This window comes from Protopterus annectens, chromosome 16.part0 (genome assembly GCF_019279795.1).
Source record: "Protopterus annectens isolate FY-2018-M chromosome 16.part0, PAN1.0, whole genome shotgun sequence".
Classification (NCBI taxonomy): domain Eukaryota; kingdom Metazoa; phylum Chordata; order Ceratodontiformes; family Protopteridae; genus Protopterus; species Protopterus annectens.
Genome location: NC_056750.1, coordinates 178,410,700 through 178,427,732, shown reverse-complemented (window position 1 = coordinate 178,427,732; position 17,033 = coordinate 178,410,700). Strand labels below are relative to the sequence as shown.

Sequence of the window (17,033 nt, the reverse complement as noted above, 5' to 3'; positions counted from 1 at the left end):
TAAAATTAACAATGCAAGAGGAGCAAGCCACTTGCACAAACAAAGAGCTCTTCACATAACTTTTTCTAAGTACACTAAGACTTTCTAGAGAAGGTTATATAAATAAAGTTATGGTTCCAAGCAGAGATGGATTCAGCACTAGATGACCTAGGCAGTTTCCTAAGAACTCTGTTGGTTGGGGGGGCTGATACAAAAAAACTTCTGTAAATAAAACAAGCCTGAAGACTTCTGTATGCACAGTAGGGCTTTAGGACCTTGTGGGGGACAGCCCCAGAAGCCTCAGTGTCAGGACAATGTTTTAATGTAAACTGCGAATTATTTAATTTAGGACTTAGCAGCCAACAAATGAGATTTAGATATGTATTGTTGTTCCATTAATTTGTGTCCAGCAAACTGAACAGAGCTGAAGCTGTGTGTATGTGCATGTGTGCGTGTTTATGTGTGTGTATGCATGTGTGCGTGCTCGTGCGAGTGTGTGTTTGTGAAATGCCTCAGTTAGTGGAGTCTACCTAGTTAAGTGACTTTGCTGAGAGTCAAACTCTCAGAGCCTTGATTATTGGCAAACAAGTGCCTTAAATCTTCACACAAACTGCCAGGTCTCCTTTAATTTATTTTTTCTTTGCTTCTTCGCTTTTGTGAATCACTGAGGATTACAGTCTGTCAGTGTCAGTCACAGAGTTTGAGAGTTGTGTTTTTTCAGTGTCAGTGGTGTAACAGGTCACATACTTGTCTTTGGTGCAGAAGGCTATCGGTTCTCTTCCCATACCAGGTAGATTGATTGCTGACACTACTGTGGAGGTGAAGTGTGTGTGTGTGTGTGTGTGTGTGTGTGTGTGTGTGTGTGTGTGTGTGTGTGTGTGTGTGTGTGTGTGTGTGTGTGTGTGTGTGTGTGTGTGTGTGTGTGTGTGCGTGTGTCCTCTGGATGAGATGCCTAGTAACTTTGACCATGGTGTTGGTTTGCCAGCCATTACCTGTTGTGTACCATTTTTTTTTTTTTATGGAACATAGGCAATTTATTCTTCAATGACAGGAGGCACTGAATTTGTAGATGAAGCACTGAAATGCAAAGTTGTTTGCCAGCAGCAACCTCTTCACTAGTTACAGCCCTCTGTAATGTGGAATCATTCACTTCTGCAGAATTTGTGCATATTTACTGATATTGGTGGAGTATGATGACAGCAGTTTGAGTGGCCATTTAAGGTTGAAATGTTCTTAAATGGGTAACTTTCTTATTACTGGTTCATATGTTTTGTTTAACTGCTTTCTAGAATATGTTTAAAATTACAAATGTAAAACACACTTTAACAGGTATTCTGTATTAAACAAAGAATATAATTTAATTATATCAAGAATGTGAATTAAAACATGCATTTATGCATGGTCCTAAAAATGTGTGCAGGGAGCCCATGGTTTGAAAACAGCCAAAAAGTACACTTAATCTGCCACTGGCCAGTTACATTTTCTATGAATGTATGTTTCAATCCATTTTCAATGAATGTGAGCTTCAAGGGCAGAGAAGTTTACTGTTTGATGCTCATGTTGAGTTTGTTTTCATTGTGAGACTGTATTGTTTTATTTAGCAAATGGCTATCAATGCTTGTGACATAACATATGAAATAAAAGTTTGCTGTTAAATCCAAATATCTGTAATCATTGTAGAAGTAAAGAAAAAATAGTATGCACACTGGCAATTTTGAACAATGTCTTATGGTAAATGGGTGAAGAGAGAGAGAAACAGGTAATGGGACACTGGAATAGCTGCTGGGCACTAACACTTTGAGGGCAGGGACACTGAAATGTGGGGATGAGAGGAATGGGGGCCCTGATCCATTACACTACCTATGGCCCACTTGACCATGATCTATCTCAGGCTCTAAGTACTTCCAACTACAAAGTGCACAGTTAAACATGGCTGCACAATGAGCAATGCTGTGCAAATGCAGGCAATGTATAGTAGCACAGAAATACAAACAATAATTTAGATGAGTCCACTGATCTATAGCAAGACAGCACAATTCAAAGTTCTACAATCAGAGGCTTAGAAATAGCCTAGTTCTTATTCTGCTCTCTCTAAAGTTTAAACCAAAGCAATTCTGACTCAGATCACAATAAATGCCAAAAATAAATGCAGAGCTATTTTAGTAACTCAGCAAGAAATTCAAGTTGCTTATCCTACATGTTTCTAGGTTGCTGTTTAGTCAATGTAGTATGATTGTTTGGCATAGAGTAGCTCTGAGCGAATGAGCACAAGGCTGCACAGAAATAAAAAAATAAATAAACTGAACCCAAAGACCAATAGCAGGACAGCATGATTCAATGCATTACAAGCAATCAGAAGCCCTGAAATGGCTTAATTCTTCCTCTACTCCTGCAGGAGTTTAAGCATGAGTAATTTATTCATTTATCATGAAAATTAATAAGCAGGTGTAATAAAATAGCAGTCCGCTTATGCAGAAATCTCACATTTTTTGTTTCTTTTTTCTTAGCTTTTGACATACATGAAGAGAATACACTTCAGAGATAAAGCTGGAAGTGAAATATTTTTTGACATAAATGGTGACCCTCCAGCTGTTTATGATATTCTGAACTGGCAAGTTAGTGACAGCGGGTTATCAAGATATATTGAAGTTGGACAATACAACACCAGTGCTAGCCCTCATTTGTTTATCAGTGAACGTCAGATCAAATGGAACGGAGGCCATACCCAAGTAATAAGCTCTCATCACTTTCTTATATATGATAGCAGATTTTGGTAACTCCCATTAACTGTATGTTGTAGTTGTTTTCCTTACATATGCATCTGCATACTACGTAACTGTGAGCATGACAAAATGGCATCAACCATCACAGATCCCTCCCTTAAACAGATAATGATTTGCATTGGATATTATTAGAGTGAAAAATAAAACTAAAACAGAATGAAATAAATCAGTGCTGTTCATCTGATGAGATGGTTGCATACAGCTATACAGGTAACAGTGATAAGTACTCATCTATCTAAGACATGCTGCTGAGATGACCAAACAGGTACATGTGAAGCAATTTATTTTATAAGTAATGAGAATATTTTATTAATATATTGAAAAGTTTGCATTTTGGTCTGTTCTAGACTATCACATGCTGATCTCTTTAATAACTATTTGGTATTAAATAATTATGCATGCAAAGTGCTATAAGAAATGTTCCCAAATGTAATCTCTTTGTGTATTGATAATTTCCTGTAGTAGCTCCAAATATTTAAATAGTAAGATATTCCATGATACAAATGCATTTTCCAACACAGACACACACACACACACACACACACACACACACACACACACACACACACACACACACACACACACACACACACACACACACACACACATCTATATTTCTAGCTATATCTATCAGGGGAATTCAATAAACCCTACATGGCCATTTTCTACCATGTGAGATGGTAGCAATGAGTTTTAGATTCAGTAAGTACTGTGTACAGGCATGCACCACCGCACAAACAAGATAACCACTGTGTCATGCTAATTACAGCATAAGCAGCTGAACTACATGGTAATCAACCAATCCAACATGGTAAGCTATTCAACAAGCTATAGACTTTGTGTAGGTTTTCCCTGGGAATTGCAAAACCTATTGGAATACAGCCATGGAAAGAATGTTATGGGCTGCTGCTGCCTTAATTCATTTGTATGTGCTACATGCTGAAGCCAGTGCTGCTGCTGCTGCCAATACATCTAGGCCAAGAAAGAGTAGAGTTTTCAGGTCCATTTTAACTTTTCATAACCTACATTACATAGAAATTGTAGAGCAGTACAGGGTGGATAGGGACACACTACTGGAACTCTGCAAATTCTGCCATCCTCAACTCAGAGCCATGGCCAACCAAGGGGAACCCATCCCAGTGGAGACAAACATATTTGTAGACTTAGGATCTTAGCTATAGGTACCTTTTTGAAACCAACAAGGGACATGATGGAGGTATCACGGGTATCAGCTTCCAGGATCCTCCATCAGTTTTTGAATACTATGCTCCAACATGCCAGTGACCACATATATTTTCTCCATAGTCCTGAAGAGAGAGCCACAAATATGCAGGAGTTCTACTGTGTAGCACACAACCCTGAAGAACTGGGTACTATAGATTGCACACATATAGAATATAAGCCACCAACCGGGGAACAGGGTATGCTCTACATAAACAGAAAGGACTACCGCTTTATCATCTACCAAGTCATGTATAATGTCAAGGAAATCATCTTGAACATGTGTGCTGGCAACCTTGGCAGTTACAATGACTCATATACCTGGTACACCCCTGCTGAAGTCACAGTTACAGTGCCTAGATACATCTGGGGGAGCCCTACAGTGCAATCATTGGACATGTGCAGAAATATTCACAGTATGTGCCGTGCTACACAACATCATCCTGAGGAAACAGCTTCTTCAGGATCAGCAAGGGGAAGGAGCACACATCCCACCACCAATGCCAAGGTAATCAAAGTCACCGGCAGATGAGGAGTCAAAAGGGAAACCACCAGCTGCTTTGAGTATAGGCAGATATAGGCGTGCTCAGTATATGCTTGGATTAGCTAAGAAACAACACATAGCACACTCACTCACCACTTAGGAGCCAAAAACCTTTCTTCTCTGCATATGCATATAGTAACCTTGATGTCAGGCAACTCTCACAACCTTTATATCCATGTGTATTAGCTGTGTACTGCTTTCATCAGACAGAGTCAGCCCTAAACTAAAACTGTTGCAACTGCTGCATGTACAAGGTAAGTATTGAACCTAGAGTTTATTGTGTAATAATATGATACAAATGAATAGCATATCCTTGTATTTCAATAGCAACATACGCTTGTTTGTGCCATAACAGAAATGCAGCTTTGCTTCCCCCACCAAAATAACAGGCAAATGATACATGTTGCTAACAAACCATCTTTGAAATGCTAAAAGTGCTATCAAATTAACTATGGCTAAAACATTTTTACAGATTTAGCATAGAATATTCCAAGTTAAGGTATTGTCAATCATTTTTTTCTATGGTGTAGATTCAGGGTTGTTAGCATGGTGAAGATGCAAATCAGGTATGAACTGATTAAAATTGCTAAATCCCAAATATTTGGCTTCATGTAGAAGATGTAAAAATAGTGCAGGCATTCGCTCAGCATTTGTTTTGAATGGATTGCAACTGTGAATGACTACTGGTTGGAAGGAAGAAAACACAACAGCATTGTAGGCTGCCCTACATCCAGTGGGTGTGTCAGGTTAGACTTACAAAATGTTATACATAAGGCTGGAAACGTAAGTAAGCAGCACACAATTCACAGTTTCTGTTCAGTAACATCTGACCCCCCTTCACTTGTTGGCAACTGCAAATGATATTATTTCCATTTAATATCCTCTCACAATTTAAGGCCAATTATATAGAATGGCTTACAGACTGTATATCTCAGATTACTGGTCAGATAAAGGAAGAATGACCAACAAACACAGAGAGGTAACACAGAGCTGTATATCTGGAAGCAATAATCATAACTGCAAACAACTTGGTAACAAGCATAACGCTGCAGTAGTGAATGGGTGTCAATATTAATAGAGAGAGAGATAACATAAAAAGGAATAAGCTAAAGGAAGAAACTAAGTAACTATGTTTAGGCATAGTTAAAGAATCCTCAAATGATGCTCTTGACTCTTATTAATGATCGTTTATCTTCCTATGAAAAAGATCTTATCAATAGGAAGAAAAGTAAGCTGCAACGAGATCTCAGTGATTATGACAACAAAAGATCTTTCCTTCTGTCTACCAATCAGCAGCCTAAATGACATAAAGTGAGGTTTCAAAAAATACATGATAGCCAACCACAGCATTTGAATATTTACTATTCGGGTGAGAGTGCTATGTCTTCTATGGATGAGGGGGACCAAGAGAATGAACAGTTTCCTGGACTGCCAAAACCGAATGATGAAGAATATTTTCATAAAACATTTTGTGAACTTACAGGGGGTAGACATGATACCAAGAAACGCTCCTGGTATGGACAGGACAATAACAAGGACCAAGGATATGGCCCCTATACAAAATGGAGCAGATGGCACATTGATAAGGTATTGCAAACTGTGCCTGCATTTCAAAAAGAATGTAATACATACGTTGTCAATTTATCAGGTTATGATTTTGATGAAACTGAAATGTTAGTCTTACAAAAAGGTCTGAAATTTACTCCCACAGTAATACCTAGGCTCTATGAGCTTAAGGGAGATTTGTTTAGACTAGTACATAAGATGCATTTATTGGAAAATTTTTATCATAACAATGCTGCAAATGTTGTTGAAATCACAAATTAAACTGTAACTTCAAGTGAAGATAGTTTCTTTTCTTGTGATTCAGAAACAGAACTTAATGCTTATAGTAGATTAGATACAAGTAAAGTAATGTTTAGAAGTACATTTCTACCACCATTTAGGAATGCAAACATTCAACGTTTTTTCCATGCATTTAATTTTTTACTAGAAAGAGAAATAAATCAGATGAAAAGAAACAAGTTAACATACAACCTGTCTAAAAATGAATGGATCAAATTACAACATATGAGTAACAATGATGAATTAATATTTAAACACTCAGACAAAGGGGGCAAATTAGTAGTAATGAGATCCATAGATTATTTGAATATGTGTATGGTACATCTGAATGATGAGAAAGTTTACAAAAGAGTGAATTTTCAAGCTTTTGAACAAGCTCAAAAATAATATGATATATTACTACAAAAAGGTTACTGTTTGAAGTATTTTTCAGTAAAGGATGTTGAAAATAAATTTTCTAGTAAAAATAGTGTAATGGCTAAATTTTATTGTGTTCCAAAAATTCATAAAGACATGGTTAATCCCCCAGGATGCCCCATAGTTTCAGCTAGAGGCTATTTTACACATAATATAGGGTATTTTTTGTATCATTTCTTGTTGGATACAGTGACAAAAATACCAGCATATATAAAAGATGTGGTTGATTTCCTTGATAAATTTAAAGGAAATAAATGGGAGTCAAACATGTACTTTTTAGTTTTAGATGTCACTAGTCTCTATACTAGTATACAACATACATATGGAATTGAGGCTTTGGATTATTTTTTAGGGGATAGCCCAAGAACACAATATATAAAAGAACTATTATTTTTTGTTTAACACATAATTTCTTTGAATTTGACATTTTGTACCATCAAATGCAAGGTACAGCCATGGGAGCAGTGTTTGCCCCATGTACGCTAACCTATTCATGGGGTTGATGGAATATACACTTATCTATAAAAGTCCCTTCTATAGGAAATATGTAAAGAAATACTATAGATACATAGATGATTTGATTTTTTTATGTCAGGGTGGAGAAAGTGAAGTATCAGAATTTATAGAATTTTTGAATAACAATAAATATTCTATTAAATTTGATGGGTTACAACAAGGAAGCATAGTAAATTATTTGGACATAACCATAGAGGGTTTAGAAGATGGTAACATCAAAACTAATATATATAGAAAATTTGATCAGTTAAACCATATGTTACATGCTTCTAGTTGCCACCCGCCTCATACTTTGTCTTCCATCCCCTATGGGGAAATGTTAAGAATTAATAGATTATGTAGTGATAAACAAGATTGTGAAAATGAGGTTGCTAAGGTAATTAACATGTTTAAAAATAGAGGTTATAATATGTGTATATTGCAAGAGAATTATAATAAAATATTTAATAATGAAAACATTAATGTAAATTATAGAAAAGGAGAAAGAAATGTAAGAACTACCATACAAAATGCACCTGACAAAAATGTATTCTATGTATCTAAATATACATCATTTTTTATTAAGCAGGAGAGGTTATTGAAGGATTGTTGGCAAATAATTCAGAGGTAGGTTTTTTCCCTTAAAGAAATAAAATTGAGATTTTTTTATCGAAGGGGACGGAACCTTAAAGATTTTCTGGTTCATAACACATATAAAAGACCTTTAGAAAAGAGACCAAAAGAACTAATGTTTAAAGGTACCAAACCCTGTGGTAATTGTACAATTTGTGAACACATAGCACCGTTTGATAATATTAATAGTTTAAAATTTAAAGGCAGCTTTAATTGTAGAAGTGTGGGTGTTATTTATGCAATAACATGTCCATGTAAAATGTTCTATATAGGAGAAAGCAAAAAAAGTTTAGGTGATAGAGTGAAAGAACACAAAAGAGATGTTAAAAATAATAAAAGCATGAGTCCTATAGCAGAACATTTTAATAAAATGCATCAGGGAGATCTGAGTGGTTTGCGAGTCATAGTATTGGAACAAGTTAAATTAAATTTTGCAAATGAGGACACAATCAAATATTTATTAAGAAAGAAAGAGTCTGTTTTAATACTAAAATATAATACATTACAGCCGTGTGGAATGAATAGAGAATGCAACTGGAAAAGTTTTATTTAAAATACATATATTTTGTCTTTAATTTTTATTTTAATGGACAATGTTTCTTTAAGGTAATAATTGAATATTAATTGTATAATAGTAATCAAGTGATGTGGATAGTTTTTAACTATAAAAATGATGTAGTTTTCAAACGAATTTACTCTGTAAAGGCTTATTTTGGCTGAGGCACTAGGAGAATATATTTGCTGTTTTTATATTATTGAAGTGAATACATTTGTATTAAACAACTGAACTTTTAAATAAGTGGACACAGTGGTTCCTGGTCTTTTTTGTGGTGAATACCTTTCTTCGTTTCTGTGTGGTATAAATAATCATAGCTGGTTGTGTGATCACTTAGTGCACTACATCTACAAATAATAAATGTACAAATAGTTGTATGGTTTCATATTACTATAGATGATGTTGCAGTTGGTTGTGTGCAGAATGATATTTCTCCTTTCAAATACTTGTCCATTTTTAATTTGTGTTTTTCTTTCCTTTTCTTTTTTTCTATTTTTTTTTGGGGGGACAGTGTTTGTGTGAAGTGTTGCTTAGCACAATCATGGGAAATGGAAAATGAATGGCAGGTTGGCCTATGCTTATCTCTTTTGCATGAAGCATTGCAGTGTGCAAACTGAACAACCAGACTAGACAGGAAGTAGACAGAACACATGCAGACAGGATCCAGACAGCCAGTAAGAGAAACTGGATACATTAAATTAATACTGTTGGGCACCCTGCAAACCCATTTGGGCTGTGCTTATCTTATTCATGCAAAGCACTGCAGTGCACAGACTGGACAACTGGAACACACTAGAAGCAAACAGAACCTAGACAGCCAAAAATAGGAACTGGGTACATTCAGTTCATTCTACTGGGCAGCGAGCAAACCTGCTAAGCTACATTGTGGCACACTTGACAGAGAGACCTTAAGAATGATTATTAAATTATGGAATGTCATGTAACTAGTCCTGTGGCACCAGGTGTAAGTGTTGGGCAGAAGTACAGCTGGTCCTGGATTCTACTACAGGGTATCCAACCTTTTTTTTACTGTTGTGACATTGCGAATGATAGCAATTAACTGAAACATAAACTGTTATTTCAACTGTCTTGTGGCAGCAGGTGTAAGTGTAGGACTGCCATATACATAGTCATGGATTCTAATACAGGGTATTCCATACACTTTTACGGTTGTTCCACTTTGCATTATATTTACTCTCAGTTATAACACTTTAGATACTGGAGCTGATCTTAATTATATGTATGAGGGATGAGACACTATTATTGTGTAATCAGATTAATCTTCCAGTTGCAATTATGTCATTCCTCATTGCTTGGTACTGCTGCTCTCTGTACACAATTGCTCAAACCTGTTGCTCGGGTGTGCACATTCCAGTAAATGTGATTACTGGAATTGGCAGCAAAGCATCAGTCTGCATTGCTCTAGATATGCTGTTAGACATGGCTGGCATTAGCGAGGAAGGTGCTAGGTTTAAGGCACAGACTTGGGATGTCCAGAAGTCCAGGATATTTATTGGACTCCTAGTAAAGCACAATAGACACAGGATTCTGCAAGGGGACTATTCTGGCACCCAGTACAAGTCTGAGGCTTGGGATGGTTTAGCCCAGTCTGTATCCAGTGCCACTAGTATCCCACAACCTGGAGACCAATGTAGGCATCATTTTAATGGCCTACAGAGGTGGAAGAGAGATACTCTTGACCACTGGATTGAGGAATTTAGGACTGAGGACATCCCATACCTGTATAAGTATTAACTATAGAGAGTACTTGTAGGACTTAGTAAGCAGAATATAGGCAAGACTGGCATGCATATTAGTCTTCTGTTTTGTTCTGTTTTTTCCAAAGCTGCCAGTGGTAAGGAGTTCAATGTCCATGCTCACAGGGCTGGACTGGAGAGACTAAGGGGAGCAAGTGGAATGCATGCAGCAGAAGAGAAGTGTTATTGTAGCATTAAAAGTTTAAGATAGCATTTTTGGTATTTTATAAAGTTGTATCAAATTAAGCATGCATTAGTCTGTAGCACAGATTGTAATAGTTTAATATTAGATTTAAGTCAGATGTTGTGGGTTCAAATACCACAATTCACAGCTATACCATATTGTTATTTCTTGTAATATTTACATTAAATGAAAACCTCTATACCAGTGGCACAAATGCCCTGCTGTAAACTGTAGTCAGTATAACTGGAACACACATATGTGCAATATATGCACATTTCAAGGATTACTTGCAGCAATCTGTAGTATAGTGTGCATCTGTTAGGAGGTAGACTTAACTGTAAAACTTAAGATAATAGATATGTACAATTATATTACTGCAGTGTATGTCACATATAATTGTACTAATCTTATCTCTGTTTTTTCTCTCACCCCAACCCTTACCTCACTTTTTTATTCTTTTTATTTTTATCTTATTTTATTTTTTATATATTTTTTATTTAATTGTATTTTATTTTATAAATATTTTATTTTATTTTTAATTTCTTTTTTATTTTTATTATGTATCATCACAATGCGTCCATGTCATCCATGTCTACCACATCACTAAATGCTCCACAGCACAGTGACATAGGCCAGGCCCAGTGGATCAGCCTGCCCCTACTCTACTGGCTGCAGCACCGATGCCCAGCACTTCTGGAGGTCAACCTGGTAGCACTGCCTCTGCTGTCCATCCACTACCTACACCCTAAAGTAGTCCTGCCCTGGAGGTTGGTCCAGGGGTATACTCTGGGACCAGTGTCAGAGGTTGTGATTTCATCACTCACAACAAGTTGCCAGGGATGGTGCATAGCATGGTGCACATCACCATTGGTGCATACCTGCACCAGCTGGAGAGGCTGCTCTCCCTCATGTTGCATACAAGGAGGAGAAGGAGGAGATGTCAAGCACTCCAGCCACCAGCGGAGTAAGTTGACAGTGACAATAGTCCAGCATGTGAGGACTCGATTCTCACTGTCTCCAAGCTTGATGGCTGTGGGCCCAGGTTGTCCCCACCCTCACCCCAATCATGATGTCCCCCAACTTTTTGTGTCCATCACTGTCCCTGTCTCCTGTCTTGTCTGTCTAAAATTGCTACCTCACCTTCTCAGTTTACCTGACCCAGACATACCTAGGATCATAGGATCATAGGACGTTACTAGGCTATTGGCCCAGAGGCCCTTATAAGCCTAGCCAAGAGTTTAGCCCAAGTTCAGACAAGTCAACACCCAAAGCCCCTGTCTTGAAAGGACATAGGTGGAATCCCAGGGGTGTATTATCTGTTTTTCATCCAGTTATGCAGGTTGCGCTTAAAAAGGGATAATGAGGTACTCTGCTTGACTTAGAAAGTGAGTCTATTCCACAGATGGAGGAGTCTCTGGGACACAAATATGCCCCACCAACAAGCCCTATTGAAGGCACAGACCAGGTTGAGATTGCGCGTGCGGATTACTCAAGTGGAGCTTGACTTGTGGATATGCAGCAGTCCCATCAAGGCTGGGTCTGAGATTGCTTTGTATGACAGACAGAGGTCACCTCTAAGGAGTCTGTATGAAACTGAGTAGAGGGACAGGGCTTTTAGCCTGTCTGTGTAGGGTAGATGTTTGGGGCCCTGGATTCTTCTGGTGAGGAACCTTGGTGATCTCTCCAGCCGCTGCATGTGCTTTGTGAGGTACATGCTGAAGGGGATATTGTACTCAATATTTGGCCTTATAAGGGAATAATACAAGGATGTTTTGACCTCCTTAACTGTAGATGAGATACTCTTACTTATGAGGTGGGCCATATAGAAAGCTTTCCATACAACAGAAGCAACATGGTGGTCAAAGTCAGCTTGCTATGAAACTGGGTGTCCAAATCCCTCACGACTAATTGCATGCTTAGGACATTGTTATTAATGTGATAATATGTGAGGAAGTCACTCTCCCTAAAGGGGATGATGATGCATTTTTTGGCATTCAGCTTGAGGCCATGTTTCTGGCACCAGCCTTTTGTTTGGGTGAGATCCTCTTGGGGGAAGTCCACTTTTGGGGAACTGATGACCTACGTCTCTTATCCAACATTCCTCTCTCTCTCTCAAATAAAAAATTAGTGGGCACCTGTTCCACAAAATAAATAAATAAATAAATAAAAGCATCCCATACATAGCTCTCCATTTCGCAACATGGTTGCATTGTGGTTACTCGTCTCTCTAGAGGTAACAATATTCTGCACATATTTTCAGTTTACACTCTACAAGAAATAATAACTCAAATGGTGTAGTGGTACATTGCTCTGACTATGGTATACAGGGCCCTAGGTTCAAGACCTGACAGGGCTTGTAATCTGGTGCTCTTACTCCTGCTTACAACTGCTTACTCATGCTAACACTCACACTGATTCTATAATATAAAAGGGAAAGGGGTTATAGGTAAGTGGTGGAAAAGGGGCACACAGAGGGAAGAACAATATGGAAGATAGCTACAGATGTGCAGGATAGGTGTACAGAAAGTCCATAGCTGTCCATTCTTGTAACAGCTCAGATGGTGTAGTGGTACATTCCTCTGACTATGGTGCTCAGGATCATGGGTTTGACACTTGGATAGCTATGGTTCTTTCTTACCTCCCTCCTGGACATTTCTGTCATGCTTTCTCCTTTGTTCTTCCCATTTCACAACTTTCCTATCTAACCCATTTTAACATATTTAATCTGGTTAAAAAAAAAGAATCGCACACAGCACACATAAGCATTAGAAAAAGCAATGGATCCCTTAACTTTCCAGGCTCCATGTTTACATGTCAGTGTGCATTGCACACCAATGCTCAGCAACTGGGAGCATTAGCAAAATGATGCAGTTACCTCCACCAAATGCCACTTAACCCTGCTGCACAATGCTAACACACATATACACATGTACTATAAATGATTCATTTTATTGCATTTTATTGCATTATCAATGCATTATTGCATTATCAATGTTTATCATCTGGGTCCAAAAAAGAATGTAGCAATGCATTAACACTTACTGTCACACAACCAGTTAAGTAGGAGGTGTGTTGCATAGACTCAGTACTAACTGTCAGAATTTAGCACTGTGGCTCATAGCTACGAGCAAACATGTGTATCTCAGATGCGTATACACTTTACCAACTGTTGCGCAAACTCGCTGCTCACCGTGCTATGGAAAAGTAAATATTGTTTTGTATTATTGCTGTTTACGGTCCATTTCCTGTCTATGACATGCAATTAAATGTGGAAACATTTCAAACTGAAAGCCCTATCTAACAACATCTCACATATTTACAGTACAATCATGTGTTGTCTCCACCCAAGCACTGCAGCCGTGGTGTCTCAGTACTTTTTTCCACACATGTATCACTTACACTACGGAAATTAATATCCAGTATTGTGTGATATGAAATGAACATAAATTTAGTAATATGCAGAATTAGAACTATTAACCCATAAGCCAAAAGACCCTTATCTGCAAGACTAGGGAAGGAATCAACGTGGACCTTTTTTACAGGGACATATGTGACCTTTAGCACACTTGGCTTGACCCATGTTGGTTCTGTCAAGGGTAGATCTTGCTTATTAAACCTAGTTGGCTTCTTTAATACTGACCCCAAAGACCTTGATGACAGATAACAGGACATACAGCCTATGATAGGAACAAAGCCTGGACACAATTTCATAAGAGTAAAACCCAAACAGACATACTAAACTACCTTGAACTATGAAACAAGGCCAAAAAAGGCATTAAAACAGGCAAAATCTCCTACTACCATAATATTCAAAATAAACATGCTAATAACCCACAAAAATTCTGGGCTGCAATCAATTCTCTCTTACTACCAGGGAAAACTTCCACCGCCTCACCAGAAACAGAAAATATCCATGACAATATCCCCACATTATTCAACAAGTTCTTTACAGAAACTATCTAAGCCCTTGTAAATAACCAAACTCGCCCTAATAACCCTCCTACAACAAAAACAGAGACAATAGCACCCACTTTAACTTTTCATTCAGTATCAATCAAGACCATTCAAAAACTTCTCCAAAAACTCAAACTGACCATGCAAGCCACCAACAACCTACCGATTGAATATCTACAACTAGCAACAGAAGCTATAGCCTACCCTGTCACTATCCTAATTAACAGATCCATTTCAGAATGTATGGTACCCCACTTATGGAAAATATCCCATATAATACCAATGCACAAAGGACTCTTTCGAACCCAATAACTATCGGCCTATAGCTATACTAACCCCCTTATCAAAAATACTTGAAAGGGTAATCCACACACAATTGATGCAATATTTACTAGAAAACAAACTACTGTGTCTATACAGCAACACGGCTTCAGACCCTTCCATAGTACTACTACTGCACTTACCTCATTCACTAACACCATAAATAACCACAGAAATAATCTGCTACATTCTTATATTTTGCCAAAGCTTTTGATATGGTCAATCATATGAAACTCTTTCACTCACTCTCCACCTTAAATCTCAGTTCATCTTTTATCTCTTGATTTAAGAGCTATCTATCTGGTAGTCAGCAAGCAGTAAAGTGGCAAAACCAAATATCCTCCTTGCTGCCTGTTTCCCGGGTCCCTCAAGGCTCCATCTTAGGTCCTTTATTATTCACATTGTTCACCAACCAACTCCCATCCACCACACCCAAAGCTTCTATAGTGCAATATGCAGATGACACTACTATTATATGTGCAGCCCCCACACTAGATCACCTCCTCTCTCAAACACAAGAATCCTTCTCTCTAGCTGAAACTTGGTTTACCAACCAACAGCTCATTCTTAACCCATCCAAAACTAAATTACTCCTCTTTAACACACACAGATCCCTTCCCCACACTGACAGCTTTACTATCACCTCCAGCAACAGTGCCACTATTACCCCTACCAGTCACACCAAGCTGTTAGGCGTGGAAATAGGCAACTACCTTAGATTTGATCTACACATTGCCCAAACTATAAAAGACTTCACAAAAAACTCAGACTACTCTATCAAAACAAACACTATCTCTCAAACCATTCAAAAATAACAATAGCTTGGACACACCTACTATCTACATTAAATAGAAAATATCTCAAACAAGACAGCTCACAGATAAAGAGCCTCTACAGAGCACAAAAATATTCAAACGAACTGAATGAGGCTCACCACAGCAATAAGAATAAAACCAACGATTTAATGATCGTATAAAGACTTTATACGATCATTAAATCATTGGTTTTATTCTTATTGCTGTGGTGAGCCTCATTCAGATACTATCTACATTACTTTATGCATCCCCTGTGCTCACTAACCTTCACAAAACTGATATAAACAAACTCGAATCAAGCTACAATGATATAGCGAGATTTGCTACAGGCTCATCCTCTAGAACTCATCACTGTGAGTGTCTCATCAAACTTAACTGGTTAGAGCTCCCACTAATACTTCAAAGCAATCAGCTGTCACTAGTGCACAAAATATTAAACCACTCAGACAAAACCCCAGCTCTACAACATTTAATTCACCCTCACACCACTACTAGAACCTTAAGATCTAGCACCTAAAATCACCTGCAGGTCACCAAATATAACCATGAGGCAGGAAAATCTGTCTACAGCCACTCGATCTCTAAACTCTGGAACTCCCTTCCTGCCCAGTTAACATCCAACAACTCCATCACTCAATTTAAGAAACTCCTTAAAACTCACTTCATGAATAACAGGCTTTGCTCCTGTCTCACCCCTGGATAACACTCTAGTATATAGCTAATCTATCTGTACCACACTAAAAAATGCTGCCTTCTCAGCCTACCCATAGTCCTAATATCAATACAGGATAGGAAATTTTTTCTGGCATGTTAATAGAGCATTACTAACTGCTCATCCATTTTTCTAGTAGCTACTGTAATAAATTCCATGTATTGCTCCTAATAATTATAAATGTGTTTACACTGTCTTACTTGTTGCTCTCATAATTACTCAGAGTGTATACAATATGTGTCACTTAGTTTCACAATGTTAGTCTGCCTGTAATGAATGTCACAAGTAATGGCTTTTAATATTAAAAATGAATGTAATTGTAGCTTTTCTCCCCGGACCTCTGCTGAAAATGGACCTGTATCCAGTCGGATTCTCCTGGTTAACAAATGTAAAATAAAATAAAAAATAAAAATAAATGAGATATCCAAGGCCTTTGATTCTATCCCTCATTCATGTATCATAGAGAATTCTCCCATCTGGGAATAAACCCATAAATTACCAGATGGATACCCAGCTTGATCACTGACAGAACACACACTGTCAAAGTCGGGGACTGTACCTCCACCACAAGACTACTTACCAGTGGAATACCACAAGGATCTGTGCTGGACTACCAAATGTTTGGAAACTATTTCTCTGAAGCCCAGGTAATGGTAGATGACCTGTGTTTTACCAAATTTGTAGATGACTTCTTATTTTAGCATTTGTTAATGTCTGTTATGTACTTCACAGATAAAGATTCTAGTTGTCTACTGATGTACTATGTTTTTCATCTGTAAATATGTTGTAAGTAATTGCTATGTAAATTGTTAATCGC

At 37.8% G+C, this 17,033-nt stretch overlaps 1 protein-coding gene across 1 annotated transcript in view; it reads left to right on the top strand.

Moving 5' to 3' along the window:
• LOC122790551 (extracellular calcium-sensing receptor-like) overlaps positions 1 to 17,033 on the top strand; it is a 317,740-nt gene that overhangs the window by 215,772 nt on the left and 84,935 nt on the right. The window contains exon 3 of the mRNA XM_044058099.1: positions 2,487 to 2,708. Within this exon, the coding sequence (XP_043914034.1) occupies positions 2,487 to 2,708 (222 nt within the window). The remainder of the gene's footprint in view (positions 1 to 2,486; positions 2,709 to 17,033) is intronic.